The sequence below is a fragment of the Tachyglossus aculeatus genome, chromosome 24, assembly GCF_015852505.1.
Source record: "Tachyglossus aculeatus isolate mTacAcu1 chromosome 24, mTacAcu1.pri, whole genome shotgun sequence".
Taxonomy (NCBI): Eukaryota; Metazoa; Chordata; class Mammalia; order Monotremata; family Tachyglossidae; genus Tachyglossus; species Tachyglossus aculeatus.
This window is the reverse complement of record NC_052089.1, coordinates 23,243,162-23,266,049: the sequence shown is the minus strand read 5'-3', so window position 1 is coordinate 23,266,049 and position 22,888 is coordinate 23,243,162. Positions and strand designations below refer to the sequence as shown.

At 47.6% G+C, this 22,888-nt stretch overlaps 2 protein-coding genes across 5 annotated transcripts in view; both read left to right on the top strand.

The window, feature by feature from the left end:
• Positions 1 to 17,172, top strand: part of DOP1B (DOP1 leucine zipper like protein B) — a 97,699-nt gene extending 80,527 nt beyond the window's left edge. For 2 of the 3 annotated variants that reach the window (XM_038766084.1, XM_038766086.1), the window contains 7 exons: positions 445 to 506; positions 1,821 to 1,949; positions 3,119 to 3,255; positions 6,584 to 6,639; positions 14,545 to 14,694; positions 15,428 to 15,557; positions 16,416 to 16,667. In XM_038766084.1, the coding sequence (XP_038622012.1) occupies positions 445 to 506; positions 1,821 to 1,949; positions 3,119 to 3,255; positions 6,584 to 6,639; positions 14,545 to 14,694; positions 15,428 to 15,557; positions 16,416 to 16,667 (916 nt within the window). Of the gene's footprint in view, positions 1 to 444; positions 507 to 1,820; positions 1,950 to 3,118; positions 3,256 to 6,583; positions 6,640 to 14,544; positions 14,695 to 15,427; positions 15,558 to 16,415 lie in introns of all 3 variants that reach the window. The other variant, XM_038766085.1, reaches the window with a different exon arrangement.
• Positions 17,173 to 21,298: 4,126 nt separating this feature from the next.
• MORC3 (MORC family CW-type zinc finger 3) overlaps positions 21,299 to 22,888 on the top strand; it is a 62,159-nt gene continuing 60,569 nt past the window's right edge. Inside the window, exon 1 of one of the 2 annotated variants that reach the window (XM_038766051.1) lies at positions 21,299 to 21,416. In XM_038766051.1, coding sequence (XP_038621979.1) covers positions 21,348 to 21,416 — 69 coding nt within the window. In that variant the 5' untranslated portion in view covers positions 21,299 to 21,347. The remainder of the gene's footprint in view (positions 21,417 to 22,888) is intronic. The other variant, XM_038766050.1, reaches the window with a different exon arrangement.

The following is a 22,888-nucleotide window of genomic DNA, read 5'->3' as shown; positions in this document are numbered from 1 at the left end:
CTCAGAGGCAGTGAACCATCAACAGAGGTGAGATCCCGGGGGGTCGGGTAGCGGCGCGGGAAGGGATGCATCCACAGACCCGAGGGCCCAGACAACAGAATAAGCAGTGGGGTCCAGAACCCACAACCTAACACTCTCTCGCGCTTTTCATTCCCCACGACTGATGTGGGTGGGTAGAGGAGCAAAATGGAGATCGCCTAGCCCTGGTTCAGTTTTTCCTCTCGCCCCTGCTGAATTTCCCTTCTAGCTTCACAAAGCTTGGGGAACGGATGGGGAAGGAGAAAGTCCTACAGTGAAATAATAATGACGGCATTTGTTAAGCGCTCACTAGGTGCAAAGCACCGTTCCAAGCGCTGGAATGAGCCTTGGGGAAAGAGATTCTGTTCCCGCTACTTTTCACCCGACTGGCTCGACTTTGCCGTTATTCTGTTTTCCTCTCTGCAGTTGGAAATCCATTATCGACCATCTTCTGACGCACGAGAAAACCATGTTTAAAGATCTGATGAGTAAGTACCGTGGTGTTTGCGGATTGCGTATCACGGAAATGACCGACCGCTGGGCTAGGAGATTTGCCTTGCTGCTTAGAGAAGCAGCATGGCTCAGTGGAAAGAGCCCGGGCTTTGGAGTTAGAGGTCATGGGTTCAAATCCCGGCCCTGCCACTTCAATCAATCAATCATATTTATTGAGCGCTTACTGAAGCAGCGTGGCTCAGTGGAAAGAGCCCGGGCTTTGGAGTCAAAGGTCATGGGTTCAAATCCCGGCCCCGCCACTTCAATCAATCAATCGTATTTATTGAGCGCTTACTGTGTGCAGAGCACTGTACTAAGCGCTTGGGAAGTACAAGTTGGCACTTGTCAGCTGTGTGACTTCGGGCAAGTCACTTCACTTCTCTGGGCCTCAGTTCCCTCATCTGAAAAATGGGGATTAAGACTGGGAGCCCCACATGGGACAACCTGATCACCTTGTATCCCCCCAGCGCTTAGAACAGTGCTTTGCACATAGTAAGCGCTTAACAAATGCCATCATTATTACTATTATTATGGGTTCTAATCCTGGCTCTGCCACTTGTCAGCTGTGTGACTTTGGGAAGTCACTTAACTTCTCTGTGACTCAGTTCCCTCATCTGTAAAATAGGGGTTAAGACTGTGAGCCCCATGTGGGACAACCTGATTGCCTTGTATCTACCCTAGTGCTTAGAGCAGTGCTTCGCACATAGTAAGCACTTAACAAATATCATCATTATTATTATTCATTCATTCAATCGTATTTATTGAGCGCTTACTGTGTGCAGAGCACTGTACTAAGTGCTTGGGAAGTCCAAGTTGGCAACATCTAGAGTTGGTCCCTACCCAACAGTGGGCTCACAGTCTAGAAGGGGGAGACAGAGAATCAATCAATCAGTCATACTTATTGAGCGCTTACTGTGTTCAGAGCACTGTACTAAGCGCTTGGGAAGTACAAGTTGGCAACATGTAGAGACAGTCCCTACCCAACCGTGGGCTCACAGTCTAAAAGAACTAAACTCTGTTCTAAAAGAACAGAGAACAAAACATATTAACAGAATAGAATAAATATGTACAAGTAAAATAAATAAATAAAAGGAGTAATAATTATTATTATTAGACTGTGAGCCCACTGCTGGGGAGGGACTGTCTCTATATGTTGCCAACTTGTACTTCCCAAGCGCATAGTACAGTGCTCTGCACACAGTAAGCACTCAATAAATATGATTGATTGATTGATTATTATTGACAGGCTGATTTGTCTTCCCCGCCACTGAGGGTCCATTTCTTCTTCTTCTTCTTCTTCTTCTTTTCAGCCATGCAGAGCAGCTCTCTCAAACTCTTCTCGAGTGCTGAGCAGAAAGCCATGCTCTTGAAGCGGCAGGCTTTCGCCGTCTTCAGCGGCGAGATGGATCAGTATCACCTTTATCTTCCACTGATACAAGGTAAGAAACTTGTCGCGGGTCTCCACTGCCATGCCTGCCACCTCTCCGTCCCAGCTGCTCTTGGTTTAAATTGGCCACTCCCTGGTCAATCAATCAATCAATCAATCAATCGTATTTATTGAGCGCTTACCGTGTGCAGAGCACTGTACTAAGTGCTTGGGAAGTACAAGTTGGCAACATATAGAGACAGTCCCTACCCAACAGTGGGCTCACAGTCTAAAAGATCTTAAAAGCTTAAAAGTCTAAAAGCTTAATACCGCTATCATGGTGATGATTTTATAATGTGTTTCCGCTCCACCAATTTGGAGTCTTCCGAAGGAGACTATTTATTTTATTTTGTTAGTATGTTTGGTTCTGTTCGCTGTCTCCCCCTTTTAGACTGTGAGCCCACTGTTGGGTAGGGACTGTCTCTGTATGTTGCCAACTTGTACTTCCCAAGCGCTTAGTCCAGTGCTCTGCACACAGTAAGCGCTCAATAAATACGATTGATTGATTGATTGATTGAGATTGTGCCTGTAGCCTACCTCGAGCAGGGTTAGGAAAGCTTTCTCAGTGTTGGAATTTTTTTATTATTATCGTTATTATTGTCTTCGTTGAGTGCTTACTATGGTCTAAGAACTGGTGTAGATACAAGTTCATCCATCCATTAAGGATGAGCTGACCTGCGGTGGGGTTTAAAGGGGGGAAAAAAAGTAGATTCTTCTTCTTGCTCAAGACATTCATAGACTATTGATTTGCTGATTTGATTATGCTGCCAACTTGTACTTCCGAAGCGCTTAGTGCAGTGCTCTGCACACAGTAGGTGCTCAATAAATACAATTGAATGAATGAATGAATTCATTTGTTGTTGCCAACTCGTTGTTGCCAAGTTGTACTTCCCAAGCGCTTAGTACAGTGCCCTGCACACAGTAAGCGCTCAATAAGTACGATTGATGATGATGATGATGAATGTGGAAAGCCGCTTAAACAAAGAACTATTTTGATAAAGTTGAGTCAGCTATGGGCTGTGCTCTCTGGAATATGGAACTCCTGTTCAGACTGTGTGATTTTTCCACCTACCCAAGTTAGACACCGGTCTACATTTACAAAATACAAACACAAGCCTTTAATGAAGGGTGCATTTAATTAGCCAAGATGTCTCTGATCCCTTCAAAATTTTCTTTCCCCAGAACGACTGACAGACAATCTACGAGTCGGACAGACGTCCCTAGTTGCGGCTCAGATGTTTCTCTTTTTCAGAGTGCTGCTGCTAAGAATCTCCCCTCAGCATCTGACCTCCCTGTGGCCCATCATGGTCACAGAGCTGGTGAGCAATCACTAGTAATAATAATAATAATGACATGTATTAAGCGCTTACTATGTGCCAAGCGCTGTTCTAAGCGCTGGGGAGGATACAGGTGATCAGGTCGTCCCACGGGGGGCTCACAGTCTTCATCCCCATTTTACAGATGAGGGAGCTGAGGCCTAGAGAAGTGAAGCGACTTGCCCAAAGCCACACAGCTGACGGTCGGCGGAGCCGGGATTTGAACCCGCGACCTCTGACTCCCAAGCTCGTGCTCTTTCCACTGAGCCACGCTGCTTCGGGAAATAGTGTAGCGTAGTGGAACGAGCCCGGGCCCGGAGTCAGAGGACGCGCGTCCTAATCTCAGCTCTGCCACTTGTCTGCAGTGTGACCTTGGCCAAGTCACTTCACTTCTCTGCATCTTAGTTTCATCATCTCTAAAATGGAGGTTAAATATCCGTTCTCCTTTTTTTTTATGGCATTTGTTAAGCGCTTACTATGTGCAGAGCACTGTTCTAAGTTCTGGGGGTGGATACATGGTGATCAAATTGTCTTAATTCCCATTTTACAGATGAGGTAACTGAGGCTCAGAGAAGTTAAGTGACTTGCCCAAGGCCACCCAGCAGACATGTGGCAGAGTCGGGATTCGAACCCATGACCTCTGACTCCAAAGCCCGTGCTCTTTCCACTGAGCCACACTGCTTCCTATTTAGACTGTGAGCCCCCCATGGGGCAGGAACTGTGTCCAACCTGATTAACTTGTATCTGCCCAGTGCTCAGTACAGTGTTCGGCACAGAGTAAGCACTTAAGAAATTGAACAATTGCTAATAGTATTAATGGAGCACCTAATGTTTTTGAGGCACTCGGAAGAGTACAAAAGTCTGTAGGCATGTTCACTGTCTTGAAGGAATTTTCTGTCTCGCAGAGTACAACCTTTTATTTATTCCTGAACCATTTTGTCTTTGAAAAGTGGTTTTCAGACACATTTCATTAACATAATCTTTCTTGGGGTAAAGAACGGGGGAAGGGGATGGAAGGGTATCCCTACGGAATAAACAATTGGTGATTATAAATTAGCTGTCCCAGGAAAATGGTAGAAATTGAAGTACTGAAGTAGGCATATCGATCAAGCCAAGGTATTTATTGAGGGCTTGCTGTGTGCAGAGGCGCTCGGGAGAAAATAAGCACTTCCTTCAGTGCTCTGCATTAATTCATTCTTTCATTCAGTTGTATTTATTGAGTGCTTACTGTGTGCAGAGCACTGTACTAAGCACTTGGAAAGTACAGTTCAGCAACGGATAGAGACAATCCCTACCCAACAATGGGATTTTATTGAGCATTTAATAATAATAATAATCAATCAATCAACAGTATTTATTGAGCGCTTACTGTGTTCAGAGCACTGTACTAAGTGCTTGGGAAGTACAAGTTGGCAACATATGGAGACAGTTCCTACCCAACAGTGGGCTCACAGTCTGCAGCAAACCTTGTGACTCCCAGGCCCATGCCCCATCCCTATGCAGCGGACAAATGGCAATCAATCAATCAATCGTATTTATTGAGCACTTACTGTGTGCAGAGCACTGTACTAAGCGCTTGGGAAGTACAAGTTGGCAACATATAGAGACAGTTCCTACCCAACAGTGGGCTCACAGTCTGCAGCAAACCTTGTGACTCCCAGGCCCGTGCCCTGTCCCCATGCAGCGGACAAATGGCAATCAATCAATCAATCAATCGTATTTATTGAGCGCTTACTGTGTGCAGAGCACTGTACTAAGCGCTTGGGAAGTACAAGTTGGCAACATATTAGAGACACTTCCTACCCAACAGTGGGCTCACAGTCTGCAGCAAACCTTGTGACTCCCAGGCCCGTGCCCTATCCCTATGCAGCGGACAAATGGCAATCAATCAATCAATCAATCAATCGTATTTATTGAGCGCTTACTGTGTGCAGAGCACTGTACTAAGCGCTTGGGAAGTACAAGTTGGCAACATATAGAGACAGTCCCTACCCAACAGTGGGCTCACAGTCTGCAGCAAACCTTGTGACTCCCAGGCCCGTGCCCTAACCCTATGCAGCAGAAAAATGGCAATCAATCAATCAATCAATCAATCAACAGTATTTATTGAGCGCTTACTATGTGCACAGCACTGTACTAAGCGCTTGGGAAGTACAAGTTGGCAACATATAGAGACAGTTCCTACCCAACAGTGGGCTCACAGTCTGCGGCAAACCTTGTGACTCCCAGGCCTGTGCTCTATCCCTAAGCAGCAGACAAATGGCAATCAATCGATCAATCAATCAACAGTATTTATTGAGCGCTTACAGTGTGCAGAGCACTGAACTAAGCGCTTGGGAAGTACAAGTTGGCAAAATATAGAGACAGTGCTTACTATGTGCTAAGCACTGGGTGGGGATACAAGGTGATGAGGTTGTCCCATGTGGGGCTCACAGACTTAATCCCCATTTTACAGATGAGGTAACTGAGGCTCAGAGAAGTTAAGTGACTTGCCCAAGGTCACACAGCAGACGTGGCAGAGCCAGGATTCGAACCCATGACCTCTGACTCCAAAGCCCGTGCACTTTCCACTGAGCCACGCTGCTTCCCGTTTGCTTATTTTTCTCGACATAAACACTTCCTGAGGTTACCGAGTCTATAATAGTGTGTCATGGTTACTTGAAAGTTAAATTTTAGTCTAAAACTCAAGTGGATTCTAGCTGAGCTAGCTGAGATGAGTGAAAGTCAAGGCCCTGGGCCTCTGCTGAAGACAGTCAAGCATACGCAAGACTTTTCAGCCCGCAACTCTGAAAAAACTCCCGCTAATTCTCTTTTATCTTTTTAATGAGGAAAAAATGGCATTTTTGATATTTTGAAAACACTCTGTATAGTGTTCTCTAAGTACCCCAAAAGTTTCCCAGGTATTAATCTTCCCCAACTATATCAGAATAACATGCCATTATTTCCTTTCTAAAAATGACTCGGTAATACAGTGTGCTGCTCAATTAGCAAAGTGAGAGTTAAAACTGAGCACCCTGGTGACAACAGTTTTGTTTTCAAAGGAGAAATGTTTCAGAGGGGACAAACAAGTGGAGTTTTGTTAATCCTTCTTTGATTTCTGTTGGCTAATTTAATGCCTATGAACTTCCCTGAAGACTCTGCACATAGTAAGTGCTCGATAAAGACCACTGATTAATTGAATCCAGTATAACAGAGTTGGTAGAAATGTTTCCTGCGTACGACGAGCTCGCGGTCTAGATTTTTTGGAGTTTATGGCTGGCGGGGAGAAACCCGAGTGGATATATCCAGTTCTTTTGAAGGGCCACTTGGTGGTTTTGTTGGTCTTTTCTAGATTCAGGCATTTACTCAGCTCGAAGAAGATTTGACGGAGGAGGACGATTCAGCCAAGTAAGCAATCATTTTGCGCGTGGGTGTAAATCATCAATCGTATTTATTGAGCACTTACTGTGTGCAGAGCACTGTACTAAGCGCTTGGAAAGTACAAATTGGCAACATATAGAGACAGTCCCTACCCAACAGTGGGCTCGCAGTCTAGAAGGGGGAGACAGAGACAGACAGAGAACAAAACATATTAACAAAACGTATTAACAGAATAAAATAGAGTAAATATGTACAAGTAAAATAAATAAATAAATAGAGTAATAAATACGTACAAGCATATATACATGTGGAGCACTGTACCAAGCGCTTGGGAAGTTCAAGTTGGCAACATATTCATTCATTCAATCAATCAATCGTATTTATTGAGCGCTTACTGTGTGCAGAGTACTGTACTAAGCGCTTGGGAAGTACAAGTTGGCAACATATAGAGACAGTCCCTACCCAACAGTGGGCTCACAGTCTAGAAGGGGGAGACAGAGAACAAAACCAAACATATTAATCAAAATAAAATAAATAGAATAGATATGTACAAGTAAAATAATAATAATAATGATGGCATTTGTTAAGCGCCTACTATGTGCGAAGCACCGTTCTAAGCGCTGGGGGGTGGGGGGGACACAAGGTGATCAGGTTGTCCCACTTGGTGCTCACAGTCTTAATCCCCATTTTACAGATGAGGGAACTGAGGCTCAGAGAAGTTAAGTGACTTGCCCAATGTCACACAGCTGACAAGTGGCAGAGTCGGAAGTTTGTAAAAGTCTTTCTAGCTGGAGAATGAAGGTGATCATTCCCTCAGCAATGAAGAGCAGCATATGACAGAAAGGCATTCAGTCAGTCGGTCATATTTACTGAGTGCTTACTGGGTGCAGAGCACTGTACTAAGCACTAAGCAACATCTAGAGACGGTCCCTACCCAACAGTGGGCTCACAGTCTAGAAGGGGGAGACAGAGAACGAAACAGAGCATATTAACAAAATAAAATAGATAGATAGCCATCCTGAGGACACAGAAACAGCCTCGTTGTTAGTGTCCAGTCCAAAAAAAAGTCAAGTCGCAGCAACACAGCACAAGCGGTTTTTTATTGCAATATTTAATACGGATCTTTATGGGTGAGGACAGATGTAATCTGTTGCCCAAAAGGCGGGCTCACCCTCCTCAGTGAAAGGTGGGATGGCTAGTTATAGTCCGTGGAGGGGCAGGGGTGTTGTTTCTTTACACCAACAGAATCCAATCAAGAGTGGCTCCAGTTGTCTTAACTGATAATAATAATAGTAATAATGATAATAATAGCAGTAATAATAATAATAATAATGGCATTTATTAAGTGCTTACTATGTGCAAAGCACTGTTCTAAGCGCTGGGGAGATGACAAGGTGATCAGGCTGTCCCATGGGGGGCTCACAGTCTTCATCCCCATTTTACAGATGAGGTAACTGAGGCACAGAGAAGTTAAGTGACTTGCCCAAAGTCACACAGCTGACAACTGGCAGAGCCGGGATTTGAACCCATGACCTCTGACTCCAAAGCCCGTGCTCTTTCCAGTGTGCCACGCTGCTTCTCTCTGATGACAAGGTATGGCTGAAATTGACTACAGGGGATGATTAAGGAAAACCAGGTAGATTAATTCAAAATGGAGCCTGAAAACAAAATGAACTAAGGCTAGTTAAGAGTTGATTTCCACATTAAAAAAAACAAAGCATGGCTCTCAGCCACTTTTGGCCGCTGCTTGGGTTAGAAAAGGCAACCAGTTCTAGACTGTGAGCCCGCTGTTGGGTAGGGACCGTCTCTATATGTTGCCAGCCTGTACTTCCCAAGCGCTTAGTACAGTGCTCTGCACACAGTAAGCGCTCAATAAGTACGATTGAATGAATGAACCACTCCTGCTGAATGGAACGAGTGCTGTGCGGTGGGGTCAATCAATCAATCAATCAACAGTATTTATTGAGCGCTTACTGTGTGCAGAGCACTGTACTAAGCGCCTGGGAAGTACAAGTTGGCAACATATAGAGACAGTTCCTACCCAACAGTGGGCTCACAGTCTGCAGCAAACCTTGTGACTCCCAGGCCCGTGCTCTATCCCTATGCAGCAGACAAATGGCAATCAATCAATCAATCAATCAACAGCATTTATTGAGCTCTTACTGTGTGCAGAGCACTGTACTAAGCGCTTGGGAAGTACAAATTGGCAACATATAGAGGCAGTTCCTACCCAACAGTGGGCTCAGTCTGTAGCAAACCTTGTGACTCCCAAGCCCGTGCCCCGTCCCTATGCGCAGACAAATGGCAGCAAACCTTCTGACTCCCAGGCCCGTGCTCTATCCCTATGCAGCAGACAAATGGCAATCTATAAATCAATCAATCAACAGTATTTATTGGGAACTTACTGTGTGAAGAGCACTGTACTAAGCGCTTGGGAAGTACAAGTTGGCAACATATAGAGACAGTTCCTATCCAACAGTGGGCTCACAGTCTGCAGCAAACCTTGTGACTCCCAGGCCCGTGCCCCGTCCCTATGCAGCGGACAAATGGCAGCAAACCTTGTGACTCCCAGGCCCGTGTTCTATCCCTATGCAGCAAATGGCAATAAATCGATCAATCAATCAACAGTATTTATTGAGCACTTACTGTGTACAGAGCACTGTACTAAGCGCTTGGGAAGTACAAGTTGGCAACATATAGAGACAGTTCCTACCCAACAGTGGGCTCACAGTCTGCAGCAAACCTTCTGACTCCCAGGCCCATGCTCTTTCCTTATGCAGCAGACAAATGGCAATCAATCAATCAATCAATCAACAGTATTTATTGAGCGCTTACTGTGTGCAGAGCACTGTAGTAAGCGCTTGGGAAGTACAAGTTGGCAACATATAGAGACAGTTCCTACCCAACAGTGGGCTCACAGTCTGCAGCAAACCTGTGACTCCCAGGCCGGTGTTCTATCCCTATGCAGCAGACAAATGGCAATCAATCAATCAATCAATCAATCAACAGTATTAATTGAGCACTTACTGTGTGCAGAGCACTGTACTAAGCGCCTGGGAAGTACAAGTTGGCAACATATAGAGACAGTTCCTACCCAACAGTGGGCTCACAGTCTGCAGCAAACCTCGTGACTCCCAGGCCCGTGCCCCGTCCCTATGCAGCAGACAAATGGCAGCAAGCCTTCTGACTCCCAGGCCCGTGCTCTATCTCTATGCAGCAGACAAATGGCAATCAATCAATCAACAGTATTTATTGAGCGCTTACTGTGTGCAGAGCACTGTACTAAGCACTTGGGAAGTACAAGTTGGCAACATATAGAGACAGTTCCTACCCAACAGTGGGCTCACAGTCTGCAGCAAACCTTGTGACTCCCAGGCCCGTGCCATGTCCCTGTGCAACAGACATATGTCAGCAAACCTTCTGACTCCCAGGCCTGTGCTCTATCCCTATGCAGCAGACAAATGGCAATCAATCAATCAATCAATCAATCAACAGTATTCATTGAGCGCTTACTGTGTGCAGAGCACTGTACTAAGCGCTTGGGAAGTACAAGTTGGCAACATATAGAGACAGTTCCTACCCAACAGTGGGCTCACAGTCTGCGGCAAAGCTTGTGACTCTCAGGCCCCTGCCCCGTCCCTATGCCGCAGACACATGGCAATCAATCAATCAATCAATCAATCAATCAATCAACAGTATTCATCGAGCACTTACTGTGTGCAGAGCACTGTACTAAGCGCCTGGGAAGTACAAGTTGGCAACATATAGAGACAGTTCCTACCCAACAGTGGGCTCACAGTCTGCAGCAAACCTTGTGACTCCCAGGCCCGTGCCCTATCCCCATGCAGCAGAGAAACGGCAGCAAACCTTGTGACTCCCAGGCCCGTGCTCTGTCCCTATGCAGCAGGCAAATAGCAATCAATCAATCACCTGGGAGTGGTAACAAATGTGAGCTGAAGGAAGGGAGCAAGAACCTCCAGTCAGTTGGCCACTGTATTGAACGCCTTCGGTGGGTAGAGCTCCAAACTAGGCACTTGGGAGAGTCCAGCATTCATTCATTCATTCCAGAGTCCAGCAGAAGCAAAATGGTCATTCCCAGCTATTGCCGTGCCGAGTCTCTGCCAAATCCAATAATGAGGAGTAAGGAGGCTCTGGAAATAAAACAATAAGCGTTTATTTGGGCAGATGACTGCGCTTTCACCAGGCAGTAATAATAGTAATTAATAATAATTATGGTAGATAATAATAATAATGATATTTATTAAGCGCTTACTATGTGCAAAGCACTGTTCTAAGCGCTGGGGAGGTTACAAGGTGATCAGGTTGTCCCACGGGGTGCTCACCGTCTTAATCCCCGTTTTCCAGATGAGGTAACTGAGGCCCAGAGAAGTGAAGTGACTTGCCCAAAGTCACAGAGCTGACGGTTGGCAGAGCCGGGATTTGAACCCGTGACCTCCGACTCCAAAGCCCGGGCTCTTTCTGCCGAGCCATGCTGTTTCTCTGAGTGGTAACAAGTGTGAGCTGAAGGAAGTGAGCAAGAACCTCCATCAGTCAGTCGCTGTATTGAACGCCTTCTGCGGGTAGAGCTCCGAACTAGGCACTTGGGAGAGTCCAGCATTCATTCATTCCAGAGTCCAGCAGAAGCAAGACGGTCATTCCCAGTTATTGCCGTGCCGAGTGTCTGCCAAATCCAATAATGAGGAGTAAGGAAACAGTAAGAGTTTATTTGGGCAGATGACCAAGCTTTCACTAGGCAGTAATAATAATAGTAATTAATAATAATGACGGTAGATAATAATAATAATAATAATGATGGTATTAAGCGCTTACTATATGCAAAGCACTGTTCTAAGCGCTGGGGAAGTTACAAGGTGATGAGGTTGTCCCACGGGGGGCTCACTGTCTTAATCCCCGTTTTCCAGATGAGGTAACTGAGGCCCAGAGAAGTGAAGTGACTTGCCCAAAGTCACACAGCTGACAGTTGGTGGAGCCGGGATTTGAACCCATGACCTCTGACTCCAAAGCCCGGGCTCCTTCCACTGAGCCACGCTGCTTCTCTAGTAAGCACTTACCGTGTGCCAAGCACCGTTCTAAGTTCTGGGGTAGATACAAGAAAATCAGGTTGGATACAGCCCCTGCCCCACTTCGGGGGGTCAAACGCTTAATCACCATTTTGCAGGTGAGGTAACTGAGGCCCAGAGAAGTGAAGTGGCTTGCCCAAGTTTACGCAGCAGACATGGGGCAGGGCCGGGATTAGAACCCAGGTCCTTCTGACTCCGAGGCCTGTGATCTAGCCACTAAGCCACGCTGATGCTGACAGGCAGACCCTGATGAGTTCCACATTCTGCATTTCATTTCATTTACCTGTATATATGTTTGTACGTATTTATTACTGTATTTTATTGGTACCTATTTATTCTATTTATTTTATTTTGTTAATATGTTTTGTTTTGTTCTGTCTCCCCCTTCTAGACTGTGAGCCCACTGTTGGGTAGGGACCGTCTCTAGATGTTGCCAACTTGGACTTCCCAAGCGCTTAGTACCGTGCTCTGCACACAGTAAGCGCTCAATAAATACGATTGAATGAATGAATGAATGAATGTTGTATTTGCCCACCCCCTGGATGACGTGTCTTATGTAACATCCCCCTTTCCTCGCCCCAAACTTTGACCTACTTTTGGCCCCAGCACTGCCCCAACTTCCTCTTTTTCCCACTGTGAGCTTATAGGGATCTTGAAGGGACTTTATACGCGTGGGTGGAGAAGTCCCCTCTAAGTTGACTTGTTTTCCGAATGATTCCGTGTTACCCTGGAAACTCAGACTCAGGATACCTGTTGGATAGGTAAGAGAAGCAGTGTGGCTCAGTGGAAAGAGCCCAGACTTTGGAATTATAATAATAATAATAATAATAATGGTATTTGTTAAGCGCTTACTATGTGCAAAACACTGTTCTAAGCACTGGGGAGGTTACAGGGCGATCAGGTTGTCCCACGTGGGGCTCACAGCCTTAGTCCCCATTGTACAGATGAGGTAACTGAGGCCCAGAGCAGTGAAGTGACTTGCCCAGAGTCACACAGCTGACAATTGGCAGAGCCGGGATTTGAACCCCTGACCTCTGACTCCAAAGCCCGGGCTCTTTCCACTGAGCCGTGCTGCTGGAATCAGAGGCCATGGGTTCAAATTCTGACTCCGCCAATTGCCAGCTGTGTGACTTTGGGCAAGTCACTTCACTTCTCAGTGACCTCATCTGTCAAATGGGGATTAAGACTGTGAGCCTCCCGTGGGACCACCTGATCACCTTGTAACCTCCCCAGCACTTAGAACAGTGCTTGGCACATAGTAAGCGCTTAATAAATGCTATTATTATTATTATTATTATAGGTAGCCCTAGTACAATATAAGTCATAGTATGATCCTCGCTAAAAAACAGGAAGTATCTCGAACCATGGGATGTGTGAAAAAAGCTGCATGGCCTAGTGGATAGAGAATGAGCCTGGGAGCCAGGAGGACCTGGGTTCTAATCCCGGTTGTGCCACTTCTCTGCTGTGTGACTTTGGGGAAGTCGCTTCACTTCTCTGGGCCTCAGTGCTCTCGTCTGTAAAATGGGGATTAAGACTTTGAGCCCTATGTGGGACAGGGACTGTGTCCAGTCCAATTACCTTGTATCTACCCCAGCGTTTAGTACAGTGCCTGGAACAAAGCAAGTGAGAAGCAACGTGGCTCATTGGCTTTGGAGTCAGAGGTCATGAGTTCAGATCTCGGCTCCGCCAATTGTCAGCTTGTGTGGCTTTGGGCAAGTCACTTAACCTCTTTGTGCCTCAGTTACTTGATCTGGAATATGGGGATTAAGACTGTGAGCCCCCCGTGGGTCCACCTGATCACCTTGTAACCTCCCCAGCGCTTCGAACAGTGCTTTGCACATAGTAAGCGCTTAATAAATACCACCATTATTATTATTATTATTAACCAATTCCGTCATCATTATTGTTATATCATCAATTTCTCCCCACAAAACACACTTGCACAACACAGAGAAGTACATCACAATGTAACATTGTAACAATGTAACATCACAATGTAACCATTCTACGCAGAGAAGTACATCACAGTGTAACCATTCTACACATACACAAAAGTGAGAGTGTACGCAAAATTCACACTATCCTTTGAACACCTCGAAACGAATGATGTGCATCTAGCTTTATTTCTATTTATTCTGATGACTTGACACCTGTCCACATGTTTTGTTGTCCTGTCTCCCCCTTCTAGACTGTGAGCTCAGTGTTGGGTAGGCACCGTCTCTGTACGTTGCCAACTTGGACTTCCCAAGCGCTTAGTACAGTGCTGTGCACACAGTAAGCGCTCAATAAATACAAATGAATGAAAATCCAGGTGGTCTCTTGCCTTCCAGGGTTGTGAGTATCACACCACCAACTGTCTTCCTTGCACAAACACTGAGCCCTCCTTAGAGGCTGGCTTGAGGCCTACAACTTTAACTCAATTAAAGTTTAACTAACTTAGACTGTGAGCCCCCCGTGGGGCAACCTAATCACCTTGTAACTTCCTCAGCGCTTCCTCAGCGCTTAGAACAGTGCTTTGCACATAGTAAGCGCTTAATAAATGCCATTAAAAAAAACAAACTTGGTTAATAACCATTTAAAGAAATGTTTCGATCTCAACATCTGTACGCTTTAAGAACTTTGATGTCCACGCCACCCTGACAGGACTTCTCCCCACAGAACACACTGGCACTTACTTATGTACATACAAGTATTATGTACATACATACTTATGTACATACCCGTAATTTCATGTCTGTCTCCCCCCTCTAGACTGTAAGATCCTTGTGGGCAGGGAGGGTGTCAACCAACTCTGTTGCAGGGATTTAATGTATTTCTGAGACATTTTTTGCTTTCTCGGTAAACCACGCAGGACCAACAGCAAAGTGGGCAGGCATAAAGCCCCAGGAGCAGAGGGCAGTGGGGAAATCCAGCAGAACGAACTGGTGCTGTACGTATCAGCCTGCAGATTCCTGGACACGGCGCTTTCTTTTCCCCCCGACAAGATGCCTCTGTTTCAGATGTAAGTCGGCCGAGCCTCCGGCGGCAGGGACGGTCTTTTGCTTTTTAAATCAGGCGGGGAATTCTGCCTTTGGAACAGAATGTCTGGCATTTCCTCTTCAAGATGGGCATGGCCCTGTGCTCCGGTCATCAGTCAATCAATCAATCATATTTATTGAGCGCTTGCTGTGTGCAGAGCACTGTACTAAGCTCTTGGGAAGTCCAAGTTGGCAACATAGAGAGATGGTCCCTACCCGACAGCGGGCTCACAGTCTAGAAGGGGGAGACAGAGAACAAAACAAAGCATATTAACAAAATAAAATAAATAGAATAGGTATGTACAAGTAAAATAAATAGAGTAATAAATCCGTACAAACATATATACATATATACGGGTGCTGTGGGGAAGGGAAGGAGGTATGGAGAGGGGGAGGAGGGCCTGACTTTAGTGGACCTCTTCTTGAAACCCTCTCCCCTCAGAGGTCTTAGTAAGGGATGCCCCTATCCATAGTCTACAGATCAGACGTCCCCAGATCCCAACGTCCGACTTTAGTGGGCCTCTTCTTGAAATTCTGTGCCTTCAGAGGTCTTAGTAAAAGACGCCCCCAGTCCCAGGGCCATATCTACGGATGAGACGTCCCCGGGCTCCCCCGCTTCTGCCAGGCATCGTCTGAGGCCTGCCCAGGCTCCATTGACGTGACAGGAGACGGGCTCCAGGCCACAGGCCGTCTGACGCCGAGCGATATCTTTCGTAGGTACAGGTGGGCGTTCGTTCCCGAAGTGGACACGGAGACCCCTCCCCTTCCCTCAGACCTGATGGAGAGCCACCAAGAATGCAAGCCGCACGTTATTCGAATCATGGAACTGCTGAGGCGGAAATATGGGGTAAAAAAAAAAAAAAGAAATCACCTTTTGTAAAAGAAACCGAGCCAGGCAGATCTTCCGCATCGAAACGTGCGGTGGTTGGGAGAAACAAGCTGTCCGTGGGCCTTTGTCAATGTGAGCGGGGCCCTCGCCATCTTCCAGGCAATCAGTGGTATTTATTGAGCGCTTACTGTGTGTGCAGAGCACGGTACTAAGCACTTGGGAGAGCACAGTACAACCCAGTTGGTTGACATGTTCCCTGCCTACAAGAAGCTTACAGAAACCCATCCACCACTGACTGTCACTGAGCGGAACGGTTGCTCTTGATCCCAAACCCCCAGATTTGGGTTCGTCAGACCGCATTGTCACTCAAAATGATTCATTCGTTCATTGTCGTATTTATTGAGCGCTTACTGTGTGCAGAGCACTGGACTAAGCGCTTGGGAAGTACAAGTTGGCAGCATATAGAGACGGTCCCTACCCAACAGTGGGCTCACAGTCTAGAAGAATGATGAGCTTAGATCAATCCACTTATAGTATTTATGCAATGTAGCTAAATAATATAATATAATAATTATTATGGGTTTACTAAGCTCTTACTCTGTGCCAACCACTGTCCTAAGCCTGAGGAAGATGCGAGATATTCAGGTTGGACACAGGCCCTGTCCTTTATGAGGCTCAGAGTCTGAATAGGAGGGGGTAGGATTTAATATCCATTTTACAGATGAGAAAACTGAGGCGCGGATAAATTGTGACCTGCCCAAAAGTTCCACAGAAGACGAGAGGCAGAGCCGGGATTAGAACCCAGGTCCTCTGACCCCCAGGCCTGCGACGTTTCCACTAGGCCATGCTGCTTGACACTTTGTGGTGTGTTTACAGGATTCAAACAACGTTAACCAGAGGATGGTGAAGTGTGAATTTCCTCTGTTACATCAGCATCCAGTATCCAACATCTTGCAGCTTATTCCGTTCTTCGGGACTCTCAGCTGGGCTTTTAAAACCCCAAATAACCACTCCCAGAGCCCTTCAGAGTCTCTGTCCATGGACCACCTGGCAGGAGATGGCTCAAGGATTTTGAAACACCTCGAAGAAAGCGTCGAATATGACTTTCTGGAAAATCTGGAATCCTAGCCAACTTGCAAGGTTCTCCATTCTTGTGGAATCATCTGCGGTGGACTCGGGCTAGAGTCCACAATCCGACTCTAGACTGTAGTCTAGACAGGCTGTGATCTGGAAGAGGAAAGGTTCTGGGGGTGGGTGTCTTTCTTGGGATTCATTCTTTTCTTTTTAGAAGTGCATTTCAGACTTGCCGCGTTGGCGTGAACCTCCTCTCGCAGAATTCATTGCGTTGTACCATGCCTTGGTCAGAGACTTGGCCCCTCCTTTTCAGTTTAGGCAATGAGAAAGCAGGAGCGCTTAACATCTTAAACGAAAGAGGACCTCTTTGGTTTCCACCTGTTCCCCCTCACCCCCGCCGATCCCTGCCATGATATGAAGGAAAAAAATTCAGAGAAAACGAAGCAAAAGACGTTTATTCCGGAGTGAAAGTCTATGTGTGTGTCTCTCTCTCAGAATGAATTGTTTCTCTAACCAGGTAAACCATTAAAGAAATTGTTTTTGAATCTTTCACACAAAAGCTGCTTCTAAAATTACATATTTTTCCCCGTAGAACGATGCGTAGGAGCTTAGCTCGGACTTCCAGACACCAGTGATCGATCACATGGCTGTACAGTCCAAGGTTTTTCTAATCAATCAATCAATCAATCGTATTTATTGAGCACTTACTGCATGCAGAGCACTGTACTAAGCGCTTGGGAAGTACAAGTTGGCAACATATAGAGATGGAACTGTTAAAATGACAAGACTTCTTCACTTTGCAGTGAAAACAGTGGCAGTGATCATCAGCCATTCGCCTTGTTTAATTTAAAAAGTAATAATTGGGGTACGGTTGAGGGTTTGCTCTTGCTAAGCACTGTGCTAAGCACCGCAGTAGAGGCAAGATAATCAAATCAGGTCAGATATAGTCCCTGACCCACAGGAACTCACAGTCCAAGGGAGAGGGAGAACAGGTGTCAACCCCATTTTACAGACGAGGAAACCGAGGCTCAGATAAGTGGCTCAGTGGAAAGAGCACGGGCTTGGGTGTCAGAGGTCGGGGGTTCAAATCCCGGCTTCACCAATTGTCAGCTGGGTGACTTTGGGCAAGTCACTTCACTTCTCTGGGCCTTAGTTCCCTCATCTGGAAAATGGGGATTACGACTGTGAGCCCCACGTGGGACAACCTGATTACCTTGTATCCTTCCCAGCGCTTGGAACAGTGCTTGGCACATAGTAAGCGCTTAACAAATGCCATTATTATAGAGAAGCAGCATGGCTCAGTGGGAAAAGCCCGGGCTTTGAGTCAGAGGTCATTGGTTTGAATCCCGGCTCCACCACACGTCTGCTGTGTGACCTTGGGCAAGTCACTTAACTTCTCTGTGCCTCAGTTACCTCATCTGTAAAATGGAGATTGACTGTGAGCCCCACGTGGGACAACCTGATCACCTTGTATCCCCCCACCAGCGCTTTGAACAGTGCTGGGTGCATAGTAAGCGCTTAACAAATGCTATTATTATAGAGAAGCCAGCGTGGCTCAGTGGAAAGAGCCCGGGCTGTGGAGGCAGAGGTCATGGGTTCAAGTCCTGGCTCCACCAATTGTCAGCTGTGGGACTTTCGGCGAGTCACTTCACTTCTCTGCGCCTCAGTGACCTCATCTGTCAAATGGGGATGAAGACTGTGAGCCCCCCGTGGGACAACCTAATGACCTTGTAACCTCCCCCGCGCTTAGAACATTGCTTGGCACATAGTAAGTCCTTAATAAATGCCAACATTATTAGTATTATTATTATTAAATGACTTTTCCAGGGTCACCCAGAGGCCAGGGGCGGTGCTGAGCTTAGAAGCGGTATCCCAGGCCTGTGCTCTTTCCACAAGGCCACGCTGTGACTTCAGATTTAGACCCTGGCACGCTTTCTATGTTGATTAGAGGGCTCAGTGGAAAGAGCCCGGGCTTTGGAGTCAGAGGTCATGGGTTCGAATCCTGTCTCCACCACATGACGGCTGTGTGACCTTGGGCAATAATAATAACAATGATGGCATTTATTAAGCGCTTACTGTGTGCAAAGCACTGTTCTAAGCGCTGGGGAGGTTACAAAGTGATCAGGTTGTCCCACGGGGGGCTCACAGTCTTCATCCCCATTTTTACAGATGAGGGAACTGAGGCCCGGAGAAGTGAAGTGACTTGCCCAAAGTCACACAGCTGACAATCGGCAGAGCTGGGATTTGAACCCATGACCTCTGACTCCAAAGCCCGGGCTCTTTCCCACTGAGCCACGCTGCTTCTCTTAAGCAAGTCACTTAACTTCTCTGAGCCTCAGTTCCCCCATCTGTAAAATGGGGATTGATTGTGTGCCTCACGTGGGGCAACTTGATCACCTTGCATTCCCCCTCCGGCGCTTAGAACAGTGCTCTGCACATAGTAAGCGCTTAGCAAATGCCATTATTATTATTATTATTATTATTATGAAGTCACCTAGTCCCCAGAAATGAGCGGCGGAGGCCTTCAGAAGTCATTCAGTCTCCCAAATTCCAGATATTTTTTTCCTCCTCTTCATTCTGCACCGGAAATTGCCCCTGGGTGAACTTATTACTCTATTTTATTTGTACATATCTATTCTATTTATTTTATTTTGTTAATATGTTTTGTTTTGTTCTCTGTCTCCCCCTTCTAGACTGTGAGCCCACTGTTGGGTAGGGACCGTCTCTAGATGTTGCCAACTTGTACTTCCCAAGCGCTTAGTACAGTGCTCTGCACACAGTAAGCGCTCAATAAATATGATTGAATGAATGAATGAATGAATGCCCAGCGGTCCGGAGGCCGAGCCGGTGCGCATGCGCGTAACCGCCCTGCCGCGTCATGGCCGCCCCGACCCCTCCTCCATGAATGAATGAATGAATGCCCAGCGGTCCGGAGGCCGGGCCGGCGCGTGCGCGCGCGCGTCATGGCCGCCCGGCCCCTCCTCCATGAATGAATGAATGAATCAATCGTATTTATTGAGCGCCTACTGTGTGCAGAGCACTATACTAAGCGCCTGGGAAGTCCGAGTTGGCGACATATAGAGACGGTCCCTACCCAACAGAGGGCTCACAGTCTAAAAGAATGAGTGAATGAATGAATGAATGAATGCGCAGCGGTCCGGAGGCCGGGCCGGCGCGCACGCGCGTCATGGCCGCCCGGCCCCTCCTCCATGAATGAATGAATGCCCAGCGGTCCGGAGGCCGGGCCGGCGCGCACTCGCGTCACGGCCGCCCCGCCCCCCGTACCTCCCCCATGAATGAATGAATGAATGTCCAGCGGTCCGGAGCCCGGGCCGGCGCGCACGCGCGCCATGGCCGCCCTGAATGGATGGATGAATGAATGAATGTCCAGCGGTCCGGAGGCCGGGCCGGCGCGCACGCGCGTCATGGCCACCCCGCCCCCCGGCCCCTCCCCAGGAATGAATGAATGAATGAATGAATGCCCAGCGGTCTGGAGGACGGTCCGGCGCGCACGCGCGTCACCGCCCTGCTTCGTCTTGGCCGCCCCGGCCCCTCCCCCATGAATGAATGAATAAATGAATGCCCAGCGGTCCGGAGGCCGGGCCGGCGCGCACGCGCGTCATGGCCGCCCCGCCCTCCGGCCCCTCTTCCACGAATGAATGAATGAATGAATGAATGAATGCCCAGCGGTCCAGAGGCCGGGCCGGCGCGCCCCACGTACCTCCCCCATGAATGAATGAATGAATGCTCAGCGGTCCGGAGGCCGGGCCGGCGCGCACGCGCGTCATGGCCGCGCCGCCCTCCGGCCCCTCCTCCATGATGAATGAATGAATGAATGAATGAACGAGTGCCCAGCGGTCCGGATGCGGGTCCGGCGCGCACGCGCGTCACCGCCCTGCTTCGTCATGGCCGCCCCGCCCTCCCGGCCCCTCCTCCATGAATGAATGAATGAATTCATTCATTCAGTCCCTGCTGAGAGCTCACCTCCTCCAGGAGGCCTTCCCAGACTGAGCCCCTTCCCTCCTCTCCCCCTCGTCCCCCTCTCCATCCCCCCATCTTACCTCCTTCCCTTCCCCACAGCACCTGTATATATGTATATATGGTTGTACATATTTATTACTCTATTTATTTATTTATTTATTTTACTTGTACATTTCTATCCTATTTATTTTATTTTGTTGGTATGTTTGGTTCTGTTCTCTGTCTCCCCCTTTTAGACTGTGAGCCCACTGTTGGGTAGGGACTGTCTCTATGTGTTGCCAATTTGTACTTCCCAAGCGCTTAGTACAGTGCTCTGCACATAGTAAGCGCTCAATAAATACAATTGATTGATTGATGATTGATTGATTGATTGAATGAATGAATGCCCAGCGGTCCGGAGGCCTGGCCGGCGCGCACGCGCGTCACGACCGCCCCGCCCCCCATGAATGAATGACTGACTGAATGAATGAATGCCCAGCGGTCCGGAGGCGGGTCCGCGCGGCGCGCAGGCGCGTCACCGCCGTGCCTCGTCACGGCCGCCCCGCTCGCCCGGCCCCTCCCCCACCGGAAGCGGGCGGGAGGGCGGGGCCCCCGCGCGCCACAATCGGCTCCCGGAAGTGGGGGGTGAGCGCGGACGGGCCGCCTCCCTCCCTCCCTCACGGACGGACGGACGGACGGACGGACGGACGGGCGGCCTCCCTCCCTCCCTCCCTCCCTCCTTCAGTCGTCCGTCAGTCGGGGGCCCGGACTGTCATGGCGGCCCAGGCCCTCCCTCCTTCTCCTCAGGCCCCTCAGGCCCCCAGCGGGATTCGCCTCAGCGCGGTGAGAAGCGGCGGCGGCTTCCCTCCCCTCCCTTCCCGTCCCCTCCCCTCTCCCGTCCCCTCCCCTCCCCTCAGGGCCGGCCCCAGCAGGAGCAGGATCCGGGGCACGGACGGGCGGACAGGACCGTGGGATGGCACGACAGGTGGACAACCACACGGGCGGATCACCTCCTCCAGGAGGCCTTCCCACACTCCCCCTCCTCCTCCTCCTCCCCCTCGCCTTACCTCCTTCCCCTCCCCACACCTCCGGGGTAGATGTAGACATGTCCGTACGGATTTATTACTCTAGTCATTTATTTCTACATACTTATTTACTTGTACATATTTATTTTATTTGTTTTACTTGGTTAGTGGGTTCTGTTGTGTTGGCCGTCTCCCCCTTCTAGACCGTGAGCCCGCTGTTGGGTAGGGGCCGTGGATAGATGTATATATGTACGTACGTATTTATTATTCTATTTATTTATTTGGACCGTGGATACATGTATATATGTTCGTACGTATTTATTACTCTATTTATTTGTGCATATTTATTCTATTTGGTTAGTAGGTTCTGTTTGGTTGGCCGTCTGTCTCCCCCTTCTAGACCGTGAGCCCGCTGTTGGGTAGGGGCCGTGGCTATGGGTATATATGTTCGTACGTATTTATTACTCTATTTATTTGGGCCGTGGATACATGTATATATGTTCGTACGTATTTATTACTCTATTTATTTGTACATATTTATTCTATTTGGTTAGTAGGTTCTGTTTTGTTGGCCGTCTGTCTCCCCCTTCTAAACTGTGAGCCCGCTGTTGGGTAGGGGCCGTGGATAGATGTATATATATGTTCGTACGCATTTATTACTCTATTTATTTATTTGGACCATGGATACATGTATATATGTTCGTACGTATTTATTACTCTATTTATTTGTACATATTTATTCTATTTGGTTAGTAGGTTCTGTTGTGTTGTCCATGTCCCCCTTCTAGACTGTGAGCCCGCTGTTGGGTAGGGACCGTGGATATGTGTATATATGTTCGTATGTATTTATTACTCTATTTATTTGGGCCGTGGATACATGTATATATGTTCGTACGTATTTATGACTCTATTTATTTGTACATATTTATTCTATTTGGTTAGTAGGTTCTGTTGTGTTGTCCATGTCCCCCTTCTAGACTGTGAGCCCGCTGTTGGGTAGGGGCCGTGGATAGATGTATATATATGTTCGTACGCATTTATTACTCTATTTATTTATTTGGACCATGGATACATGTATATATGTTCGTACGTATTTATTACTCTATTTATTTGTACATATTTATTCTATTTGGTTAGTAGGTTCTGTTGTGTTGTCCATCTCCCCCTTTTAGACTGTGAGCCCGCTGTTGGGTAGGGACCGTGGATATGTGTATATATGTTCGTATGTATTTATTACTCTATTTATTTGGGCCGTGGATACATGTATATATGTTCGTACGTATTTATTAC